Source organism: Apus apus, chromosome 4, assembly GCF_020740795.1.
Source record: "Apus apus isolate bApuApu2 chromosome 4, bApuApu2.pri.cur, whole genome shotgun sequence".
Lineage (NCBI taxonomy): Eukaryota > Metazoa > Chordata > Aves > Apodiformes > Apodidae > Apus > Apus apus.
This window is the reverse complement of record NC_067285.1, coordinates 64,929,066-64,949,439: the sequence shown is the minus strand read 5'-3', so window position 1 is coordinate 64,949,439 and position 20,374 is coordinate 64,929,066. Positions and strand designations below refer to the sequence as shown.

At 37.7% G+C, this 20,374-nt stretch overlaps 1 protein-coding gene across 4 annotated transcripts in view; it reads left to right on the top strand.

The window, feature by feature from the left end:
- RAP1GDS1 (Rap1 GTPase-GDP dissociation stimulator 1) overlaps positions 1–20,374 on the top strand; it is a 103,706-nt gene that overhangs the window by 31,463 nt on the left and 51,869 nt on the right. For 3 of the 4 annotated variants that reach the window (XM_051617644.1, XM_051617648.1, XM_051617642.1), the window contains exon 2: positions 3,017–3,127. In XM_051617644.1, coding sequence (XP_051473604.1) covers positions 3,017–3,127 — 111 coding nt within the window. The remainder of the gene's footprint in view (positions 1–3,016; positions 3,128–20,374) is intronic. The other variant, XM_051617643.1, reaches the window with a different exon arrangement.

Genomic DNA, 20,374 nt, shown 5'->3' with positions numbered 1-20,374 from the left:
AGAAGTCAGGAAGCCTTGTGCGATTCCATGGTGAGAGAGAGTCTGCTGGTACAGTACAGCCTTTCTTTTCTGAATATCCTTGTCAGTGTCATCTCATAAGGTTTTTATCTTTTCAGAACAGCAAAAATAAAAAAAAAAAAATGAAACCTCTGAATCTATCTAAGATGTGTTTGCATATGTCCAAGATTCTCAGGTTTCAGAAGTAAATGTATCTTTCAAGGTATTGACCCTGTTTAGAAAGGAGATCCGCTTTGACAGAAAAAGTCAAAGTGGGCAAATAGAGTCTTTTCCTAAGGCTGCTTTTCTCCTCTGTGCCTGTGACCTTCTGACATTGTGCTAAGAGGTATCCTGTTTCTACAAATTCCTACTTGTATTTTCTTCTTTGGCACAGAACGAGTAAGTCTCAAGCTGCAAAAAGTTCATAGCTGTACACTTGTTAGAAAACCAATTATTAATGTAATGTATTTTAGAAACACTCTTCATGCATATGGTTTTTAGTTTAATTTGCATTATTATTTCAGAAGTACTTATAGTATCCAGTCCTATCTAGTGAAATGGCAATTTGGAACATAGTGTGATGTAGATTCATAAGACATTATAAAAGTAACATGGCATACCATTGCCTTATATATCCACTGATTCTTGTGTGTGTCTGAAGTTGAACGTCTATATACGTCAGTGGGATGTGCACATGTTCGGTACCATGAGAAATTGTGTATGTCCTAGGGAATGAAATATTTGGATAGTCATATTTGAAAATTTTGCCCAAAATGCATAATTCTGCATATCATATGTAACTGTATAGTATTAAAATAGTGGGCGTTCCTCAGAAAAACTTAACAAGCAGAATAGGGAGGTATAAAAAAAGACTGGGGAGACCTTCCTAACTCTGTTGACTGTTCTGATGTAACAGAGAGTGGAAGAAATTACAAGTATTTGAGGTAAAGCAGTCATCTTTTTGCACAGCAAAATGAAATAATAAGTGGGAAATTGTGATTTATTTAGCACATGCAAGGTAGAAGAAGCTTTAAGAGAGAGAGATAAAAGTCTAAATCTAGGATTTAGTCCTGTTGCTACAAATGTTGCTAGACCTTCAAAGCTAAGTGTGTGAGTATACAGGGAGATGAGATGCCTGTAGGATGGAAGAGAATTAGTGCTGTATTAGTGGAAGACTGAAGAGCACCATACAAGAGCAAGGTGGGTAAGGAAAGTATAAAAGGAGGTGGAGCTCACAGTGTTAAATGGTAGTACTGGGGCTGATCATTGGGTCATTTGACAAATTCCAGTGATATTTCCTGAGTAATTTATTTTAAGCAATGAGGCTTTGCAGTGCGTGTTCAGCTCTACTTTTGCTTAAGTGTCACTCAATACATGTGCTGCAGTAAGCCTGCAAGACAGTAACATAAGTCAGTACAAGGGAAAATGAGAAATCTTTTTTAATTTTGGTAGCCTGTTCCAGAAGGTGTCAGTTCGGCACAGTGAGGAGAGGTGGTATGGAGCCAAGTTTGAGATCTCAAAGAGGGCAAGCAGTGCAGCTGCCCCAAAGGCTTTTACAGAGTTGCCTGCATGCTGTTGGCTCTCTGCGTTTAGGAGTTATGGGATTCCTGGCTCTAATGTAGCTAAGGACATGTTGATTACTGAATAGACAAACTAACTGCCTGATAAACCATTTCATACCTAAATACTGAGCACTTCAAAACTGAATCATCTTACCTTTATGGGATATTGGGCTGAAGTGTATGTTAATTAATAAAAAATGGAGGTGGGACAAAAAGCATAGCTTTGGCTGAGAAGCCGATCAGTTCCAAGAGGAGTGAGATTCCACCCTCTTCCTGGGATGCCTGCTGTGTCTTCACTGAACAACCAGTGCCTCAAAGGAAAGTTCTTGCCATACCTCCTTTCCTCTGCACCATCCTATATGTGAGCAAGTGAAGAGGAGGCAAAGCACAGCAGCTGCCAACTTGCCTGTGAAGGGGGCTTCCTACATTAGTGTGAAGCTCTAATGCAGCACTGGCTGCCTGTCAGGCTCAGAAGATACTAGTGATGCACTGCAAAGAAACTGTACCTATGGTGCTGTAGGACTTGGGTCAAGGATTTTGATTAGTCATGGGGAGTAAGAGACAGCTAGACACTAACATCATTTGTTTCTAGTAACACTTGTTGCTTACAGAGAGTTGGCATGGAAACTGAATCAGCACTCATTTTTTAAAAGGTTAGTCCATTCAGAGTGAGGTTAGTCATCAGCAGGCAAACCAAAGAGACTGAGGCTGCAGCTGTTAGCACTTCTATCTTGCTTGTGAATAGGCAGAATATTTGAAATCGTAGCAATCATATTATCCTAACTTTTATAGTAATAAATGTGCATCTATTGAGAATCATGTTGTGTGGGTTGGGTGATTGCTTTGTTTTGTTTTAAATAGGGAAGAGTTATTTAATTATCTGAAGTCCACAACAGAGCTTTCTTATTTCTAGAAGATACTTTATGCTTTTATGGATCAATTGAATTCAGAGTTAACAGAATTCATATAAACGCTTGTAACATTGGGCTAAAAGGCTATAAGCTTAGCACTAGGGATCTGTGAATGCATAGCCAAGATGGAAGCCTACACAGCATGCAGAAAATGGTGGATTTAATTACTTTCTCTCTATTGATGAAAAAAATTGAAGTTTCCCATGCACAAGAATAGAAGCAAAGAAATGGCTGATGGTTTTCTGCACCAGCTAGGCTGAGAAGATATTGATGGCTAAACCTCTGTTCAGTGGCATTTTATAAAGTGTCTGCTGGCATCTTGTTCTCAGAGACAGAATGAAAAAAGCCTGTTTAAATTTGAAAAGTTTAATTTCATCTATAACCTTTGACTCCTGGCTTTTTGTATCCTCAGAATACAGACTATACATGCCTTCTTCACTGATAAAGCATCTTGTTTATATTACAGTAACTATTTACATTCAAGGCTATAATGCTGTTACCAAATTGATGAGGACACTGATTTCTTTTTTCTTTGTGTTTACCAAGCAGATAATCTAAGTGATGCCTTGAAAAAGCTGAAGATAACAACCACTGACAGCACAGCAGATAGCTTGGAGGGATGCTTGGACTGTCTGCTTCAAGCTCTGGCACAAAACAGTAAGTTGTACAGACCTTTCAAATTTGAAATTGTGTAATGAGATCAGTGAATTAAAATGGAGGGAGTAAAATGTGGCAGAAAGATGGACTCAAGCAGAAGGCTGCTGGATTGGCTGTTGTGGGTTTCAGGTTTTTTTAACCCATATATCTCTAACATTCAGGTAGCTTCAAAGACAGTGACAGTAAATACCTGGATACTTGGAACAGCTGTAGTCTAGTCCTTTTTCCAATATGATGAAGTGGCAAAATTACTTTTCCAATTGATCACTCAAGAAAAAAAAACAGGAATGGATAAATGAGCCTGATAGGATGGGGAGAGGGATATGGGAGCAACTTGCTCATTCTGGTTAAGAAGGGACAGCTTCCTATTTGTAATGTATTTTTCCTCATAATTATAACAACATATTTCTTCAAGTACTTTCAATTAGCAGAAATAGGCTGGATATCTGAAGATGGTCCAAATTTGACATGTGATATGACAACAAAAATATTTTAAGAATGGAACAAGATGTCTTGTTCACCAAAAGCTGTAGAATGTGTGTCCTCACTCAGAGTAGGCAGAAAAGTATGGTAAATGAAGATCACAGCTTATAAGAGTTTTCTGAGTTTAACTTTCTTAGTGCTTCAGATGGTGGCAGAAGAAAAATCTGTGTACAATTTCACAGAGAAACACTTGTCAGGATAGATAGAAGCCATGATTAGAAAGTAAAAAAAAAAGGTAATGCTTTGTAAATATCAATACACTCAAACATACATACTAAGTCTTGTTTCTTTCCTGGGATGATATTCTATAAATCATAGCCTTTTGGCTTACCTGGCATAAAATAATTCACAAGGCTTTTTGTAATAAAATACAAGCACCGTCCATTTAAAATCACAGAATCGCAGAATTGCTGGAGTTGGAAGGGACCTCGAGAGATCATCTAGTCCAGCTCTCCCACTGAAGTAGGATAAACTAGAGCACTTTACACAGGACTGTATTCAGGCAGGTTTTGAATATCTCCAGAGAAGGAAACTCCACAACCTCCCTGGGCAGCCTGTTCCAGTGCTTTGTCACCCTCACTGTAAAGAAGGTTTACCTTATATTTAAATGGAACTTCCTGTGTTCCAATTTGTACCTGTTGCCCCTCGTTCTGGCACTGGAACTACTGAGAAGAGCCTGTCTCCATCTTCCTTGCACCCACCCTTTAGATACTTACAGGCATTAATAAGGTCTCCCCTCAGCCTTCTCATCTCCAGGCTAAAGAATCCCAGCTCCTTCAGCCTTTCCTCATAAGAGGGATGCTCCAGTCCCCCTGTCATCTTCGTCGCCCTTCTCTGGAGTCTCTCCAATAGTTCCCTGTCTCTCTTGAGAGAGATATGAAATATGGATTATAGCAGTCTCTGCATTCAATAGTAGTAGGGTTTTAATTCTGATTATTTTGCAAGAAGATACCAGCCAGGGAATAACAAAATATATGGGTTTTAGATCAACACATTTTTTTAAGATGCTGAATAATTTTTCTTATGGGATTATTTATAAGGTATATCCTATACTTTTAACACAAATTTCTATTGGATTTGGTATTTCCAGTACTTTTAAATCTAATACTTAAAGTTTAAGTACTAAAAAGGAGATGGCATGAAAAATGACAAAGTCTAACCAACAGAGTTTGCCATTTTGACTAATGTACAGCAAATTTACCGAAGCTTCTCTGCAACCAGATTAATCTCTTCTGTCTCGGTCTAGGGCTTTGCTCTTCCATTCAAAGTCTTTTTAGTCTCATAGCGGCCCAATCAGATAACAGATTATTAGGATCTTGACACCTCTCTTTTGTGTAGTTTAAAAATATTTAGCTATAGTCCCTTCACTGTTTATTGTCTTCTTTGCGTATAAGTCAGTGATAAATATAACCCTGCTGAGCTGCCATATGATGTACATCTCCACATATTCTCACTTGCCCAAGATAAAGGGCAACTAAAATAACTCACTGTAAATTAGATGGTTTGATGGGACAGTTTTGCAACAGCTTGTTGGTGACTAAGAAGCCTATATATCAACAGTGAATTAGATACTTTGATACCTAAGTTTTGCTGAGTCTCTTCAGACAGCAGGCTTTAATTCTTAAGAGTGTCTGATGTATTGGAAAAGAAAATTATCATGGGAGACAGGTATTTGTTTTGGAATAAATTAGTGAGAACAGCAGAACATTGAAAAGACTTTAGAGATTATAGGCAAATTGCATATAATAGATGAATTCTACAAATAGATATAGAATCAGCTTTCTAAATGCTGCGATCTCTTGAGTTATTATTGGGCTACCAATATATTGTTACTGCCCTGTCTTTGGTCAAACAACCAATGAATGTCCTTTCTCATAGTTCTCATTCATCCAGATAACATTTTAATATGGATTTTATTACTGATCTGAACCAGGGGAGGTTCAGATTAGATATTAGTAAAAATTTCTTCACAGAATGAGTGGTGAGGCATTGGAACAGGCTGCCCAGGAAGGTGATGGAGGCACCATCCCTGGAGGTGTTAAAGAAACGGGCAGACGTGGTGTTTTGAGAGATGGTTTAGTGGTCACGGGGGTGTAGGGCTGATTGGTTGGACTTGATGATCTTGAAAGTCTTTTCCAACCTTGATGATCCTGTGATTCTGTCATTTTTAGTTAGTGTTTATTATCATATACAGATATATACCATATAGAAATGGGATACACCCGGTACCTCTGTGTATAAATCATTATAAAATAATTAGAAATCTAATTGTTTATATAAAACTACATGTTAATTGCAACACAGAAACAGTTTAAATAAGATTTCTCAAATAATTATTTTGCTCTTCTTTAGTATATTCCCATGTGTATGATTATATTAATGAAGTTTACATTTTGATTATAGTTCAGTAAATCATCATATTAGAGTAACACTAGAAAAATAAGCCATTTAAGGAATAGAGTTTATTTTAAGATAATTTTATAGGACATTGAGAGTTCATGGTGGTATCGTAAATGACAGAACTTAAAGTTTCACTCACTTTATGAAGTCTTGGAGATAATAATATTATTCTATTTTATATAAAATTTGGTATGTTACTAATACACTAATGTAGCCCACTCTGATCTATTGCCAGCCAAAACTGGCAGTTAAACCCAGTGTAAATACAACATTAAGGTTTTTAATGAAGGAAGTATTAATTTCCACAACTTCAATTTGGGCATATTGCATGTACATATGAACGTTTCTGAGAGCATTACACTGCTTTTAATTGGTAACTGCATCCATGCAGCATAAGGTTGTGGTTGCTGCAGAAACACAGTCAAGTTCCTTTGTCAACAGTACAGTGACTATTATAATTCCATTTACTTTGCATACAATCTTTTAACTTTTCATTATGTTAAAACATTACAAACTCCTTCCTTCCCAGTTGTGGGCATGTGATTATTGCCGGTAAATAAGCTAAATTCACATGGGTTTAGCTACTAATTGTCTAGAGAAATAGTTGTACAGCCCTTTGCATCTGAGACCCAGGTCTGAAAATCCTGCACAGATGGTTTGGAGAGATGTATATTCCTATTTATGCAGGTATTTTAATCTGTATTTAATCCATATTTGTCACTAGCACTTCTGGCTGAGGCCAGTCATATATGGACTAGCTTGAGTTACTAGATAAAACTGAGGACTTCAGGATGAAAGCTGCAACAATGACAGAGGAATAAGAAATAAACATGCATTAGAAAAGTTTTAGAATAATAATAACATACCTGTTTTTTGTGGACTTCCCTCAGCACTCTTAAGTCAACTGGCAAAATTGGGCCTTTGCACCCATAAGGCCTGCAGTAATGAAGACATGCAGTAAATTTAGTCTCAATTCCCAGCTTCACATCAGCTTCGCATCAGCTTCATATCAGCACATCTCCTTCCACCTTTGTGGGTCTACCTCTGGATTCACCTGAGCTGAGATTCTGTCCACCTTACTTCTGAAAGGAAAACATGAATTCTCAATCTCTCTCCCACCAGTGTCTACCATCTCTAAATGATAAACTTCCCATAAGGTAGATTATTTAAAGGAAGGCTCTGGTGTATGACCCATAAGCAATGTTAGCAGCAAAGAAAGAGCCAGCCATGCACTGCATGAAATACTGCCTTCTACTGAATCAGGAGGTAAAAATTCGTATATTGCGTGTGCTTTCTTTTAAAACCTATGTATTAAAACAAACTACTCCATTGTCTGCTCTGTGGAATTTGGATTCTCTCTCCATAGACATGGTTTGACATCTTATTGTCAAGAAAGGATTTTAGTGATCCAAGCAGAGTGTTTACAGTAACTTGAAGCATAGAATGATGATAAAAAGCAAAAGACAAATGATATTATTCTGAGGTTCTATACCTTTTTTTTTTTTTGGCTCAGCTTAAAAAAAAAACCCTCTGAGATTTAACTGTGCACTGCAAAATGAAATTTAGTTTTGCGTTTAACACATCAGAATTCTTTACAATTTAAGACTTTAGAAACAGGGGTCATTTTCTTTCGCTGCCTGCAAATGGGCTAGAGTAATAGACAGTTTATCTTGTAGCTGCTTTTTAATAACATGTGTAAAGAAGAAAAGAATTGAAGTCTGCAGAAAAATCCACAGAGGAAATGGGGAGAGGGAGAGCTCTAGTAGGTGAATCTGGATGCGTTTTTCTCAGAGAAATGCAGGTGTGTCACCCCCTCTGTGCTCACTGCAGAAGGGCGAGTGAGTTTCCTTCCCCTGAGCTTCAGGTTGCCCTCTCTGACCAACACACAAATGTCACAGCCCACAGCCACCTACTTAGAGGTCTTAGCCATATGTGTATTTGCTGATACATTTCCTAAGTTTCTGTCACATGTAGCAATTTTGGAATTCAAGAGTATTTTGTATTGTTTTGTTTTAATGACAACGTATAGAGGAACGTTCTCTGAAATGTTACTCTTACCCTGTGTACAAGTGGTACTGAAAGTTTGGCTTAAGATGCGAGGGAGGCTTGTTTGCTTTCCTGAGCAACACAAGTTCTCAGTGCAAATAGCTGTAAGAAAAACAATAGTATTAAACATCAGTTTCAGTGACATCATTAGACTTGGTATATTACTGAATTTTATCATTTTCTGAATAATAAAAAACAGCTGAGTTTTACAAGATCAAGTTATTTCCTATTTTCAAACCAAAACCTATCTTGTGAAAAATTCTTGTTTTCCAGAATTTTGTTCTAAGAGAATGTTATATTGTTTCACTATCATAATTCAAAGAACATTTTAGTTAGAACTTAAGTAGTTAGATGTAGAAAAAGATCTTGGAATCTGTGGATACAGCTTCATCTTACTATTCATCCTTACTATTTTATTGGCTCAGATATTTTCAATTTAAGCCTTAACCAATGGCAGGCTAAACTAACAGAAAAGCATGATAGCTTAACACATGCTTTGCATCTTGGAATCTTTTTAAAAAAAAACAAACACCCAACTTGTCAAAAGAATAACTAAGGCACTTATGCACTGGATAAAAGTATTTTGAAAGAGTGCATGCTTAAATTTCTGGCAAGAACTAGTACATGCTTTATTTTTCATCTTGCACCCAAAGAAAAATATGGGTACATACTGTGGGATTTTGAGAACAATAGATTGATTTTGGTGTATAGAGAAATAGAACAGAAAACTATATTAGCTGTCATATCAACATAAACACACCGGTATATACTATGGGATTTTGAGAACACTAGGTTGGTTTTAGTGTATAGGGAAATAGAATAGAAAAAATAATTACCTGTCATATCAACATACAGTTTTATACCTGTTGAGTTGTCTCATAAATATTGTGCCTATCAAGAAAGTGCAGTTATCCTAAGATCCTCAAATAGAGGTCCATGAGAAAGGACTGGCTGAGAAAAAGAAAACAAAAAGGAAACAGATTTTCCTTTAAACCACAGGCCTTCTGGGACATAATTACTGCAATAACAACAACAACAAAAACGTTATTGCTAGTCCAGATATGCTGTGTTTCAGATACAAGAGGTTATAGCAGACATAAATAATCTACTTTTGACAGATGAGAAATCTGAAAGTCTGCTGAGAACGTTATTTTTGGCTCTGTAAGAGGCTGAAAATGCCCACTAATCCCAGCCTTCAGCACCTGGCCCTGAAAAATGTAACTTAAGTGCAAAGGCTGCCACAGGCATTTGAATTATTTTTTTTACCTACACTTGTTGGGAGGCTGAATATGAGTTTGCAAGTTAGTATGTAAGAAAGGGGAATGCTTAGTTTGAGGAAGAGGAAGCTGAGGGGAGACCTCATCAGTATCTACAGCTACCTGAAGGGTCATTGTAGAGAGGTTGGTGTTGGTCTCTTTTCACAGGTAATTAGCAATAGAACAAGAGGGAATGGCTTCAAGCTGCAACAGAGTAGGTTTAGACTGGACATTAGGAACATTTTTTTTACAGAAAGAGTGGTTAGACACTGGAATAGGCTGCCCAGGGAGGTGGTTGAGTCACCATCCCTGGATGTGTTTAAGGGTCGTTTGGATGTAGCGTTGGTGGATATGGTTTTGGGGAGACCTTCATAGAGTAGGGGTGATGGTTGGACTTGGTGATCCCTCGGGTCTTTTCCAACTTGAATGGTTCTACGATTCTAAAGCAAAATCACATCAATAAAGATAAGCTTAAGTGAGGGGGTAGGACCTCAGTTTTTATCGGGTTTTAGTGGTTTTGGAAAGCTCATGCAGTACAAAGAAGAAGGTTTGAAATAATGCACTTTACCTTGAAGATGTGGTTGACTACGATGCCCTATTTTCCATTTGTTGAGCTATGCTGATATGTGGTGACTCAAGGAGCCATCAAATCACATATGAAAAATTCAGATTCCTGTTTGAAACTGGAAATTTCAGCATTATTCTAAGGCTACTTGGCATGTCATTTTTCTACCCATAAGGAATGAAGTTTCTTTATTCTATTTTGTTTTGCCCAAAACCATATTTGGCTATATGCTGTAGCCATGTTTTGTTTTTAATATACTCAGTGTGTTTTATCAGAGAAAATAACATTATTTTACAAACTGCTTGGGCAGCTGCTAGTAAACCTTTGCCATCACTGTTTCAACTTTATGGTGTTGAGACCATGAGCTCAGCCCTCCTACCTAAAACTTCTGTTCAAGTTTTCTCTTCAGAGTCACCAGTGGGTTTTCTGAAATATGTTGGTTTCTATTTGATGGCATCACAGAGGAGGATGTGTTAGCATCTGGAGTGCTTAAGAAAATGCTAGACTTCTGCAGAAACTGCAGATTTCTCACATTCCTTCATCAGTGAGGAAACTTTCTATCCAATGTCCTGAATCTTCTGTATGCACTTGCTTTCAAAGGCATCTAGTTTCCTGTCTTTAATGTTTTGGTGGATTTCCAGTTCTCTCAACCATATGTTAACACAGAGGTTATATTTGAGTTGGAAATACTTCATTTTATTCTGTTTTTTTTAACTGTGGCTTCCATATGTTGTTGAATTTAGGTAGTACTCATGCTCTTCCTATATTTGATGTTCCTTTTTCTGGTCTTCACAGTCCATAGAAGATGGAACAATTTCTCTATTAGAGCAGAAAAATCATGGAGATAATGTTTTATAATTGTTAAATGAAGGCTCAACTAAAAATAAATCTGCTTCTCTGAATTTTTAAAATGTGTTATTCTCACTATTAATGCCTTTGACTTAAGAAAAAAAGTGAGAGCTTTACCTAATTTTATCTATGTAGTTTTTGAACATTTTTGACAGTTCCATGTAAGTACTCTTATTTATTCATTGCAGAGTCACATAAGTGGCTATCTGCTTAACATGAGCTTACCATCTGATTTCCGTGAAATCTTGTGCCTCTTCAGTAGACACAGGGTTAAGCAATACTTCTTTCATCTTTTGTTTCTACGGTCCTCTCACACATCAGTATAAAAGTAAAAGATGTGCTACCCTCCCACCTCAAACACAGAAAAAATTAAGCTGTAGAACTCTTTTTTCTAGCAAAATTATTCTAAAGTATAAACATTTCCAGAAATCACTTTCTGTTTTTCCCCATTGGCTAGACAATGCTTGCATGACTGTGAGTGCTTGCACCTTTAGATCTTAAAATGAAACAGTAACCATCTATAGGCCCTGTTCTGGCCTTCACACATTGGATTAACTTTCGGCTACTGTTGTTTCATGTAAAAAAAAAAAAAAAAAAAAGGAGCACTGGGTATCCTCACAGTTTTAATACACTTTACTAACAAATAAGCTGTAACAAAACAAGCTAGTGCACAAGCACATCAAGGTAGCACTGCACAAACAAGTGGGTAAGACAGTGGTCCCAGGCGGATCAGTGGCCTGTTTAACCAACTGATAACTAGTAGCATTAAGTCCAATGACAGATAGCATTACCTGCTCTTTTTCCTCTTTGATCTTTAGCATCTCCCTTTCTTCTTAGCAGCACACTCTCTTCTAGGTGGATTTTCATGTAATTGTCAGAGTTGGAAGGGACCTCTAGAGATCATCTAGTCAACTCCCAGCTAAAGCAGGATTGCTTATATTACATTACTACGGACTGCATCCAGGAAGCTCTTGAATTTCTCCAGAGAAGGGGACTACACAACCTCCTTGGGGAGCCTGTTCCAGTTTTGATCTTCAGGTCTGCCCCCCAGTGATCCCTCATATATGTCACCCACCTGTGATCTTAGAAGAAGGAGACCACCCATGGATGTATACTCAGACACAGCAGACACATGCCTGCACGTTAGTCCTGGTGTGTAAGTGTCCTAACCTGAACATTCAACAAGCATAGACATTTATGGTGCATATCCATGAAAAGAAAAAATGCAGATCAAAGCTAGAACATCGTCTTCCAAAAAGACAGAAACAAAACGGTACTATTGCAAATTGTCTACTGAAATCTATAGTTACCTGCTGAGATTAAAGTGTCCTTTCGGAAGATGTTGGCCTTAGCCCATGACAAAGATTTTACTACTCTATTCTTCCTGGTTTGTCTTGAAAACTACAAAAAATGTAAAAGTAGCACTGATATATCCATAATACCTTGTACAACTCATTTTCTTTGCATATTGGAGACACAAACTGGTGTCTGTTTAGCAACTGCTAAATCTAGATCCCACTTCTTTGGACTTTGGGGTAATATATTTAATGTCTACTGAAACCAGGGAGAGCGAGAGGTAATAGAAAATGAAGAAATGAAACTGAGTGGATGAGTAACAAGGAACAACATAGTGCATAAGATTTTTTAGAGGAAGGATAAAAACAGGAGAAGAGAGGAACAGACTTAAAGATAATTTTTTAAAGAAAACAGGTACCTAAGAGGTGATGGATGCCATATCTTCGTAATTCCCACTGCCTTCTACAACAGCTGCTTATGCTCAGAATCTGTATTGATTTAGCTCAGTATGTTACTGCAGCACACATGTTTAGAGCATAGAGTAAAATTAGTAAGAGAATTATAAAGCAAGGTCCTGATTCTGCCAACATTTGCAAATATTCTTACCTTTAAGGACCTCGTTTCTCATGTTCTGGTAGTTCCACCAAGCTCAAGAGGTATATTTTTATGTATAGAGCTATATACATGGCAAAGCGCTTGCATGTTCAGAGCCAAAATATGCATAGCCTCTTTTAGCAATTCCTTTGTTTTGAGTCACTATCAGTCTTGATTCATATATGACAAGAGGTATCAAGGACAGTGTTCTTCCTTGAAAGTTGTATTTCCAGTTTATTTCTTAGTATGCTGGCTTTTCTGAGCATCGTATAAAACTGTTTTTCTTGATAAAGAGTATAAAGCTATAAAATGAAAGGAAAAAGCATGACATAAGCATTTAGCTTTTGCCATTGAATTATGTTTTACAACATCTATATTAGTAGAAATTAATATAACATTTAACATAATTGGGAGCATTCTGCATGGCTGTTCTGGTTTGAACCAGGCCAGAACCAATTTTCTTTATGGGAATTTTACTTAATAGTTAAGTCTTTTCTAAGTAACTACACTTTCTGAAATTAACAGCATGTTTTTCAGAGAGTGTCTGCTTCTAGGACTGATAACGCTCGATATTTGTAGTTATTACTGGAGAATAGTCTGCAGAAAGGCTCTTGCTTATACTTCTTCCTATAGAAAATGAGGCCACTGCTTGGTTCTGATAAACATCTTATGCCCCAGAAACGAAAGGGAAGGAAAGAGGTCACACCTGTGACCTTCTGCAGGAAGGAGCATACCAGACAGGTGACCAAAACTGAGCAAAGTATTCTATCCCATAAGCATCATATGCAGTATAAATCTGAGGGATCACAAGAGTCAAGCTCTCTTCCATGGCTGTTCTCCTGGGAGGACTCCTTCTGTTTGACTGCCTTTGATCCTGATCCATCCGTTCCTGAACCCATGCGTTCCTGCATCCAGCTCCCATCTAATGCCGAGTCCTGGAGTCCAATCCAGGACTTTCCCAGCACCTGCCCTGCAGACTTGGTAATGACATGAGCATTATTGAGGGGCAACGCAGCATAGGTTTTATATATATTTCATTGTTTTATTTTTCATCGTTACTGTTTCATTAAAGCTGTTAAGTTTTCAACCCATAAGTCTCTCTCCTGTTCTCTCTTTTCTTTCCCTTTCTGGGAGGGAGAGGGGTTATTAGAGAGCATCTGTCAGTTGTTTAATAGCCAGTCCAGCCTTAAACCTTGACAATGACCTAAAATAATTTTGATTGGCTTGTATACATAAAATGAAGTCTTATGCTCACATAAATTGTGATAATGGATTACAGAAGAGAAGTTTTTTGACAGGAGCTTTTTCATATAGAGAGATAATTTTGGCAAGGAAATGAAGGCAGTGCATAAAGCCACAAAGGAAGGTGTATATTCTGTTGCTAGGGAAGGCTTAGGCCTGCTTTTGCACTAGTGGGAATGGAACAAACATTTTAGTACAGGTGCAGTTTCTTTTGCTACATACAATATCTTATACCACATCCCTCAGAAAGTTTCATTACCGACAAAACAAACTTTTATTTTTGTACCTTTTGGCCATATAGCTCTATCAGCAGGAAGGATTGGCTGGTAGGACACTACCAAACCAAAACCCCACATCTTAGACCAGCATACTCATGCAAGCAAGGATTTCTGGTCTGCCTCTGATACAGATCATCTCTTGTCATGGTGCCAGAGGTTCAAATTGAATTGGGCCAGCTCAGCCTGCTAGGCTCACTGCAGTTCGTCAAGTTTACCTGAGAAGATTTCTAGTCAAATGCCTTTCTGAAAGTTGGAGATCCTGATGGATATTTTGCAAGAGGCAGTTTTGGCTCAAATACTTCATTACAGTGTTCCTTCTTTTTGCTGAAGAAGGATGTTTGTTGCATCTTAGCTTATGAAGTCGTTGCCTTTTCATGGCATTTTATACTCTCATAATCCAGAAATGTTTCATCATAAGTGCTGTATATATTATTACAGTATGTCTGCTTCTAAACCGGTTAAACCGGAAAATATGTTTTATACAGATGTGTCTAATGTAGCTTTCTGTCACAGAAATTGGGTAAAAATCTTAACATTTATACAAATGCAGTTTTAATTTGGAGTACTACTTTTAAATCTGTTCTTTCTTTCTGCCTTCTGTTTTTTTCATTTTTAGGTTATATTTATCATCCTTTATTAATAATTTTAAAAGCTTTTATGTAAATGTTTATTTTTTTCTCTCCAAAGCCTTACCTTACTGTAGTATTAAAAAAAATAATTTTCTGCTTAATTTGAACATAGTAAATCAAGGTAACTGCTTTTTATTGGACTATCTCCCAGTAAACTGGCATACCCTAATGATACTGAATGGTAATCATTGCTGCTTAGTGGGATTATATTTTACAGAAATTCCTCTTAATAGTGATGTATTTAGTTAGTACCAGATAGTTAAATGATGTTTATCCAAGAGTTAAATTCCAAGTGCTATTCATTGAACACACCGCTGGATTGACAAGCATATTGTGTATTCAATGAATAGCCTGAACAGGGTGTCTGTGGTGAGATGCTGGCAGCAGGTGTATGCATGCTTTCTAAAGCTATTGTCTTATTTTCCATGGTATTGAATCTAGATTTATTTTTTTTTTCCCCACTGGCCCCTAAGGAACTATTCTTCTTGACATTGTAATTGACTAATTCTGTATTTGCATAAAGGATCAGGTAAAGAAGTGTTTGAGTATGATAATTTATCTTAAGTGAAATTTTTAAATAATAGTAATTTAAATGAGGGTCCACATATTTGTACTCAGAATAGCAGTGGTGCAAGGAGTTCTCTGGGTACCATGACAGCAACATTAGGATATATCACAATTAAATAATTTCATAGCAGAAAATGCAACTACAGGAAAATGAAATACTCCATGAAGTAGTAGTGATTCAAAGGCAACTTCCCTGCCAAGACAATCACTACTTAACGCCCTACTGGATGGGGAGTAGGATGAGCCTTTCTTTATTGACTTCAGTAGGACATCAGGGAAGTCTAAGAATGACCACAGTCACAGGTTGTCTCTGCACTCCTGACTCTCACCAACTTTTGATTTTATGTGCACACTGGGGCTTCATTCTAAGTGCTGTGGAGTTTTGCTTAAACTCTCCTTTGAGAGGTGGGCTTTTGAAGTGGGGGCTTCAGGGATGGCTTCTGTGGGGAGACACCAGGGGCTGCCCATTCCGGACACAGCCAGTTTCAGCCAGCAGGTTTTTTACTTTATAAAACACTGAATCCTTCAGCTGCATCCAAGACCATTTGTTAGCGAAATGACAAAAGTCATCTCTATGGAATATATTTTCTAGTATTAGAAAAGTTCAACATAAAAGCAGCTCTTTGATATCTGTGGCAGACTAATACATACATATGTATATTTACTACTTCATGTCATATATATACCTTCTCTCCGATTCTCTATGTATATACCACTATATATTTGATTCTAGCTGCATTCTCCACTCTTACCTGACAAAGAATTTACATCATCTTAGTGGAAGATTGGTGAGGGAAGGAATTATGATAAGCTAACACACTTAATTTCAAATAAACTACTATTTTAATTTTGCTTACCATCAGTTATTAAAAAAGTTTGGGTTTTTTTTCTTGTTTTTGTGGGGGTTTTTTTAATATTCCTCCCCAGACACTGTACATTGTACAAATTTGTATTACCTCTAGTTTGTATCCACTTGAGTTGTTTGGAAAAAAGCCATTCTAAACTAAGGAAAAAAAAAATGTTCTGATCTGAAACTGCAAGATGTTGTCATTCCAGCTGGCATATTCAATATAAAAAAGCCAATGGAATGTAATTGGTAGCAGCCAGCCCACTTGCATTCAGCAAGTCCAGGGAGAAAAACCACCTTGAAACCCTCCAGCCCAGCTAGTTAACAAATGCAACTCTGCTTACAAATTATATCTTTAAAGATCACCTTTTCCTTAAGCTACCTTGGCAGCAAACTTTTTTAAAATGTCACTAGCTAAAAATTTCCTTTGTATGTAGACATTGTCTTCCAATAAATAACTACTGGCCAGAATTTTACAGCAGGCATTTGAGCTTGCTTGAAAGCACTCTTAAAAGATCACTTAGAAGGAAAACAAAACATTTCCTGCATGTATAATTCAGAGCTTTCAAATCTGATACGATTTTTAAACTAAATCAAATTTGGAAAAAGGATTTTACACTACAGGCCTAGTATTTCTGTTATATAGACCGAAAAACTAAAGCATGAGGATACTTAAGGCTTTACCCAGGATCCTTTAATAAGACCAGTTAGTACTAGTAAGAAGAGGCAGATTAAAATGCCTGCACAAGCCAAGTATAAAACATGAGGATACTAGTGGATGTGTACGAAGATGCCAGACAATTAACTTGACAGCTGAGGCACTAACACCAAACTCCTTCAGCAGCTGTGCAACCAAAGTGGTCACCTTCTGCAAGAGGGTGAGTCAGAATAGGAGAGTGGGGGAACTAACAGTTCAGATAAACACACCAAACCGTGTGTCAGGCTTCTAAACTAGATCTGATTCAGGAATTCAGGTGTACTGAGCTGCCCAACTAGTATTCTGCCTTGTGCTGTAACATGCAGTACTAGTCTTCATATTTCTTCATTGAAGGCAAAGCTGGCTTGTATTTTTATTATATTACTTCATTGGTACCTGCAACAAGCAATTCATCCTGAAATTTACTTTTCTTCTGTGGATAAATGTTATCAGGGGGAATCATGCAGCTAGTTGGTTGGTAAATCTGTCTCTCCATCTGTCCTTCCTTCCTTGTTAGAGCTGAGATTTTAATTACAAACATCTGTGCACTATCTCTGTTTCTTCATTAAAAATAGGAATTGAAGTTGCCCTGTTGCCGCTGGCAGAGACAAAACAGAGCAAACACCATGATGGAAACACTCACACAGCTAAGGGAGAATCCTCCCTCCCTGCCTCCTAGGGCCTAGTTTGAAGGATAGGTGAGCAAGCAGAATGTATTTGTGGAGATTTCACCATGTAAGGAGGAACATGCCAAAAGGAAATCATACATTTGTTTCTCTATATAAATTATTATTAGAGTTTTTTTTATTGTAAAAATAACTCCTGAACGGTCTTTTTAGCCAAGGTATGTTAAGCAAAAGCCTCCTTACCAGTGGTGCATTCTTTGTTGCTTGAGAGCACACCATTTGTTTCACTGAGGTTCTTTACAACCCACTTCTTGTGCTCTTGTAGTCAGACTAAAATCTCCATTTTGTGGTTTGGAAAATACAGTGGGAGGCTATGGAGAGAGAGAGAGGGCTTCTAAAGGGAGGCCATATATGGAGAGAACATCAATACCTGTTCTTGGTCACGTGAACCTTTTTACTGTGATGGTTAGAAGGATGTGCCAGTTAGAAAAATACCTCTTGCTCCCTTCATTCTCCTCCCTTCTTTTGCCTTCTGAAAGAGCAGATGGAAGATTCCTTTCATGAAATATGTGGCTCATCATTATTTATTCATGTGTTCATCTTTCTCTTTATGATAAGAGTACATGTAGGAGGAACATTATAAAGCCAAGGTAATTTTCTGCAGTGGTTTCAGGAGGTTTATAAAACATCTTTGCAGCTAGAAATACATACATTTTTCAAAAGATTACATTGCAAACACGGTTGGCTTAGTAAAGAGGACACTCACAAAGCTGCTTATTTTCAATTCTGTGGTGCACCTCATTTCTCATGTAAAGCTCCACAACCTGGGAGTTATTGCAGTACTAGCCTTCGCTACTGTTGGGCTACACCTAATATTGTAACTTAAACTCATTGTTCATACAGATTAGGAACAGTGAGCCTATAGTTTTCTTGGCTAGCATGAGCAAAGTAGTAACACTTCTGTCAGCATTTCCCTTCCCCCTGTCTGCCTTTTCTTTTGCTTGAAGGTGGATGAAATGATGCAAAGAGGAGAAAAGAATGGAATAGAGAGGAGTGAAATTTCACAGGAAATAGACCTGAGAGGGGCAAGAGCACAGAATTTAATTTGAGACACGCATTGGATTTTTTCCTAGTGATTTCTGCTACTTAATTAAACAGTCTGATAGCCACGGTGCTCAGCTCTCTGATCTATGGCATTGAAGAATTTCCTACCCACACCCTTTATTATTCTGACTTCAGGCACTGCAAAAACCATGAAAAGCAAAGATATTGATATTTTAATCACCCAGCTATGACATTAAGAAGATTTTGGCGCTATGTGATCTAACATACCCTTAGTCTTGATATCTAGTGATATAAAGAGACATCTAAAGCTGCAGGTTTAACCTTGGAGATTTTTTCCCTCAATTATTCTACCGTGGTACATCACTATTATATTGTGTGCAAAAGAGCTGTTCCCAAAGTAGCATCATTCAGTCCTACCATTTCTTTACTTTAAAATATAGGGCATCAGGTGGTCTATGGGTTGATGCATTCACACTGAAATCTAGGCTTTAAAAGAAAGCATTTGCAACCTGGACATCACATACAGCAAAAGGATTTTGAGGCATGGTACCTAGATTTCCTAGGTTTCCTCTAAGAGATAAATTGAACTGATTTGAAAGGGGATGCAGCTCTGCTGAAGGAGTTAAAACGGTAAGTGTAAGCCAACTTACTAGTGTGTGGTTAATATTGGCTACAATCTCCTTTTTCTCCATTTTAGAAAGCATGGGAGGAGATTTTATGGCAGAGATTTTATGGCAGAGATTTTCTCTAGATCTTCCTTGCTCCTGGATAAACTCTACATGCTCCAACTACAATTGATAATGCATTGAAATAGCAATTCAACTGAAATAATTTTTCAAAATAATTTAGCTTCTAGTAATTTACTAGGAAGCCCAGATGAAAGGAGCATACTAGAGATTTATATCCTTAGGAAATCATACCTCTTCCATGCATACACTTGCAGACAGGAATCCGGGGAGACCTTCTCCAGCCTCTGAAGAGAACAAATAAAGGCAAGAATTGGAGGTTGCCACTGCTACAGCCATCAGCAATTTCCATTTCTCAGCAAAGCACCAATTATTTCTGCTGGGCCCAGGCAGTGGAGTGGGTACCAGCCCTTTGGCAACATTCGTGTGTGATCTTCCAGTCCTAGGTTCAGCAGAAGGAAAAACAAATAATGGGTTTTATAGTCACAGTGATAATGCTGCTACATAAATGTGACCCTTCATCATTCTCTCCAAAAGAATAATGCCACACACACTTCTTCCTTGATTTCTGTCCCTGTCTTTTATACAGAAGTCATATTATATGAAGCCAAGCAAAAAGAGACAGAGGTGTATGGGCTTTAACAGGCAAGCAATCTAAAATCATTGCTTCCTAAAGCCTCTACCCTAACAGCCATGCCACTTTCTAGGTGCAAGGGGAAAAAACAAAGGAAAATAAGAGCTTGGCTTGATTTAGGGCAGTTATTTGCTTTTCAATGCTTTCTGCAACTGCAGTCCTTTACTGCCACAGTTACACCTTCAGTGCATCCTGTAGAACAGGTTCTCAGAACTGCACACATGCATGTGCATTCACACAAGACTCTCAGCTCATGTTTTGCAAGGAGCCATGAAGCAATTGTCCCATTTGGGCCCTACTAAGAAACAACCAAACTGCTTATATACCTACAGCTGTGCTGAAATAATCTTCAAAAGCTCCCAACTTGGTATTTTCTTCTACATGTATTTCAACACATACTACCTGAACTGAGTGTACAGTTGACTCCTCAGGCAAGTGAAGGGGTGTGAAGCTCTTTTTCCGGACTTCCCAGTTTCTACAGGGCAGA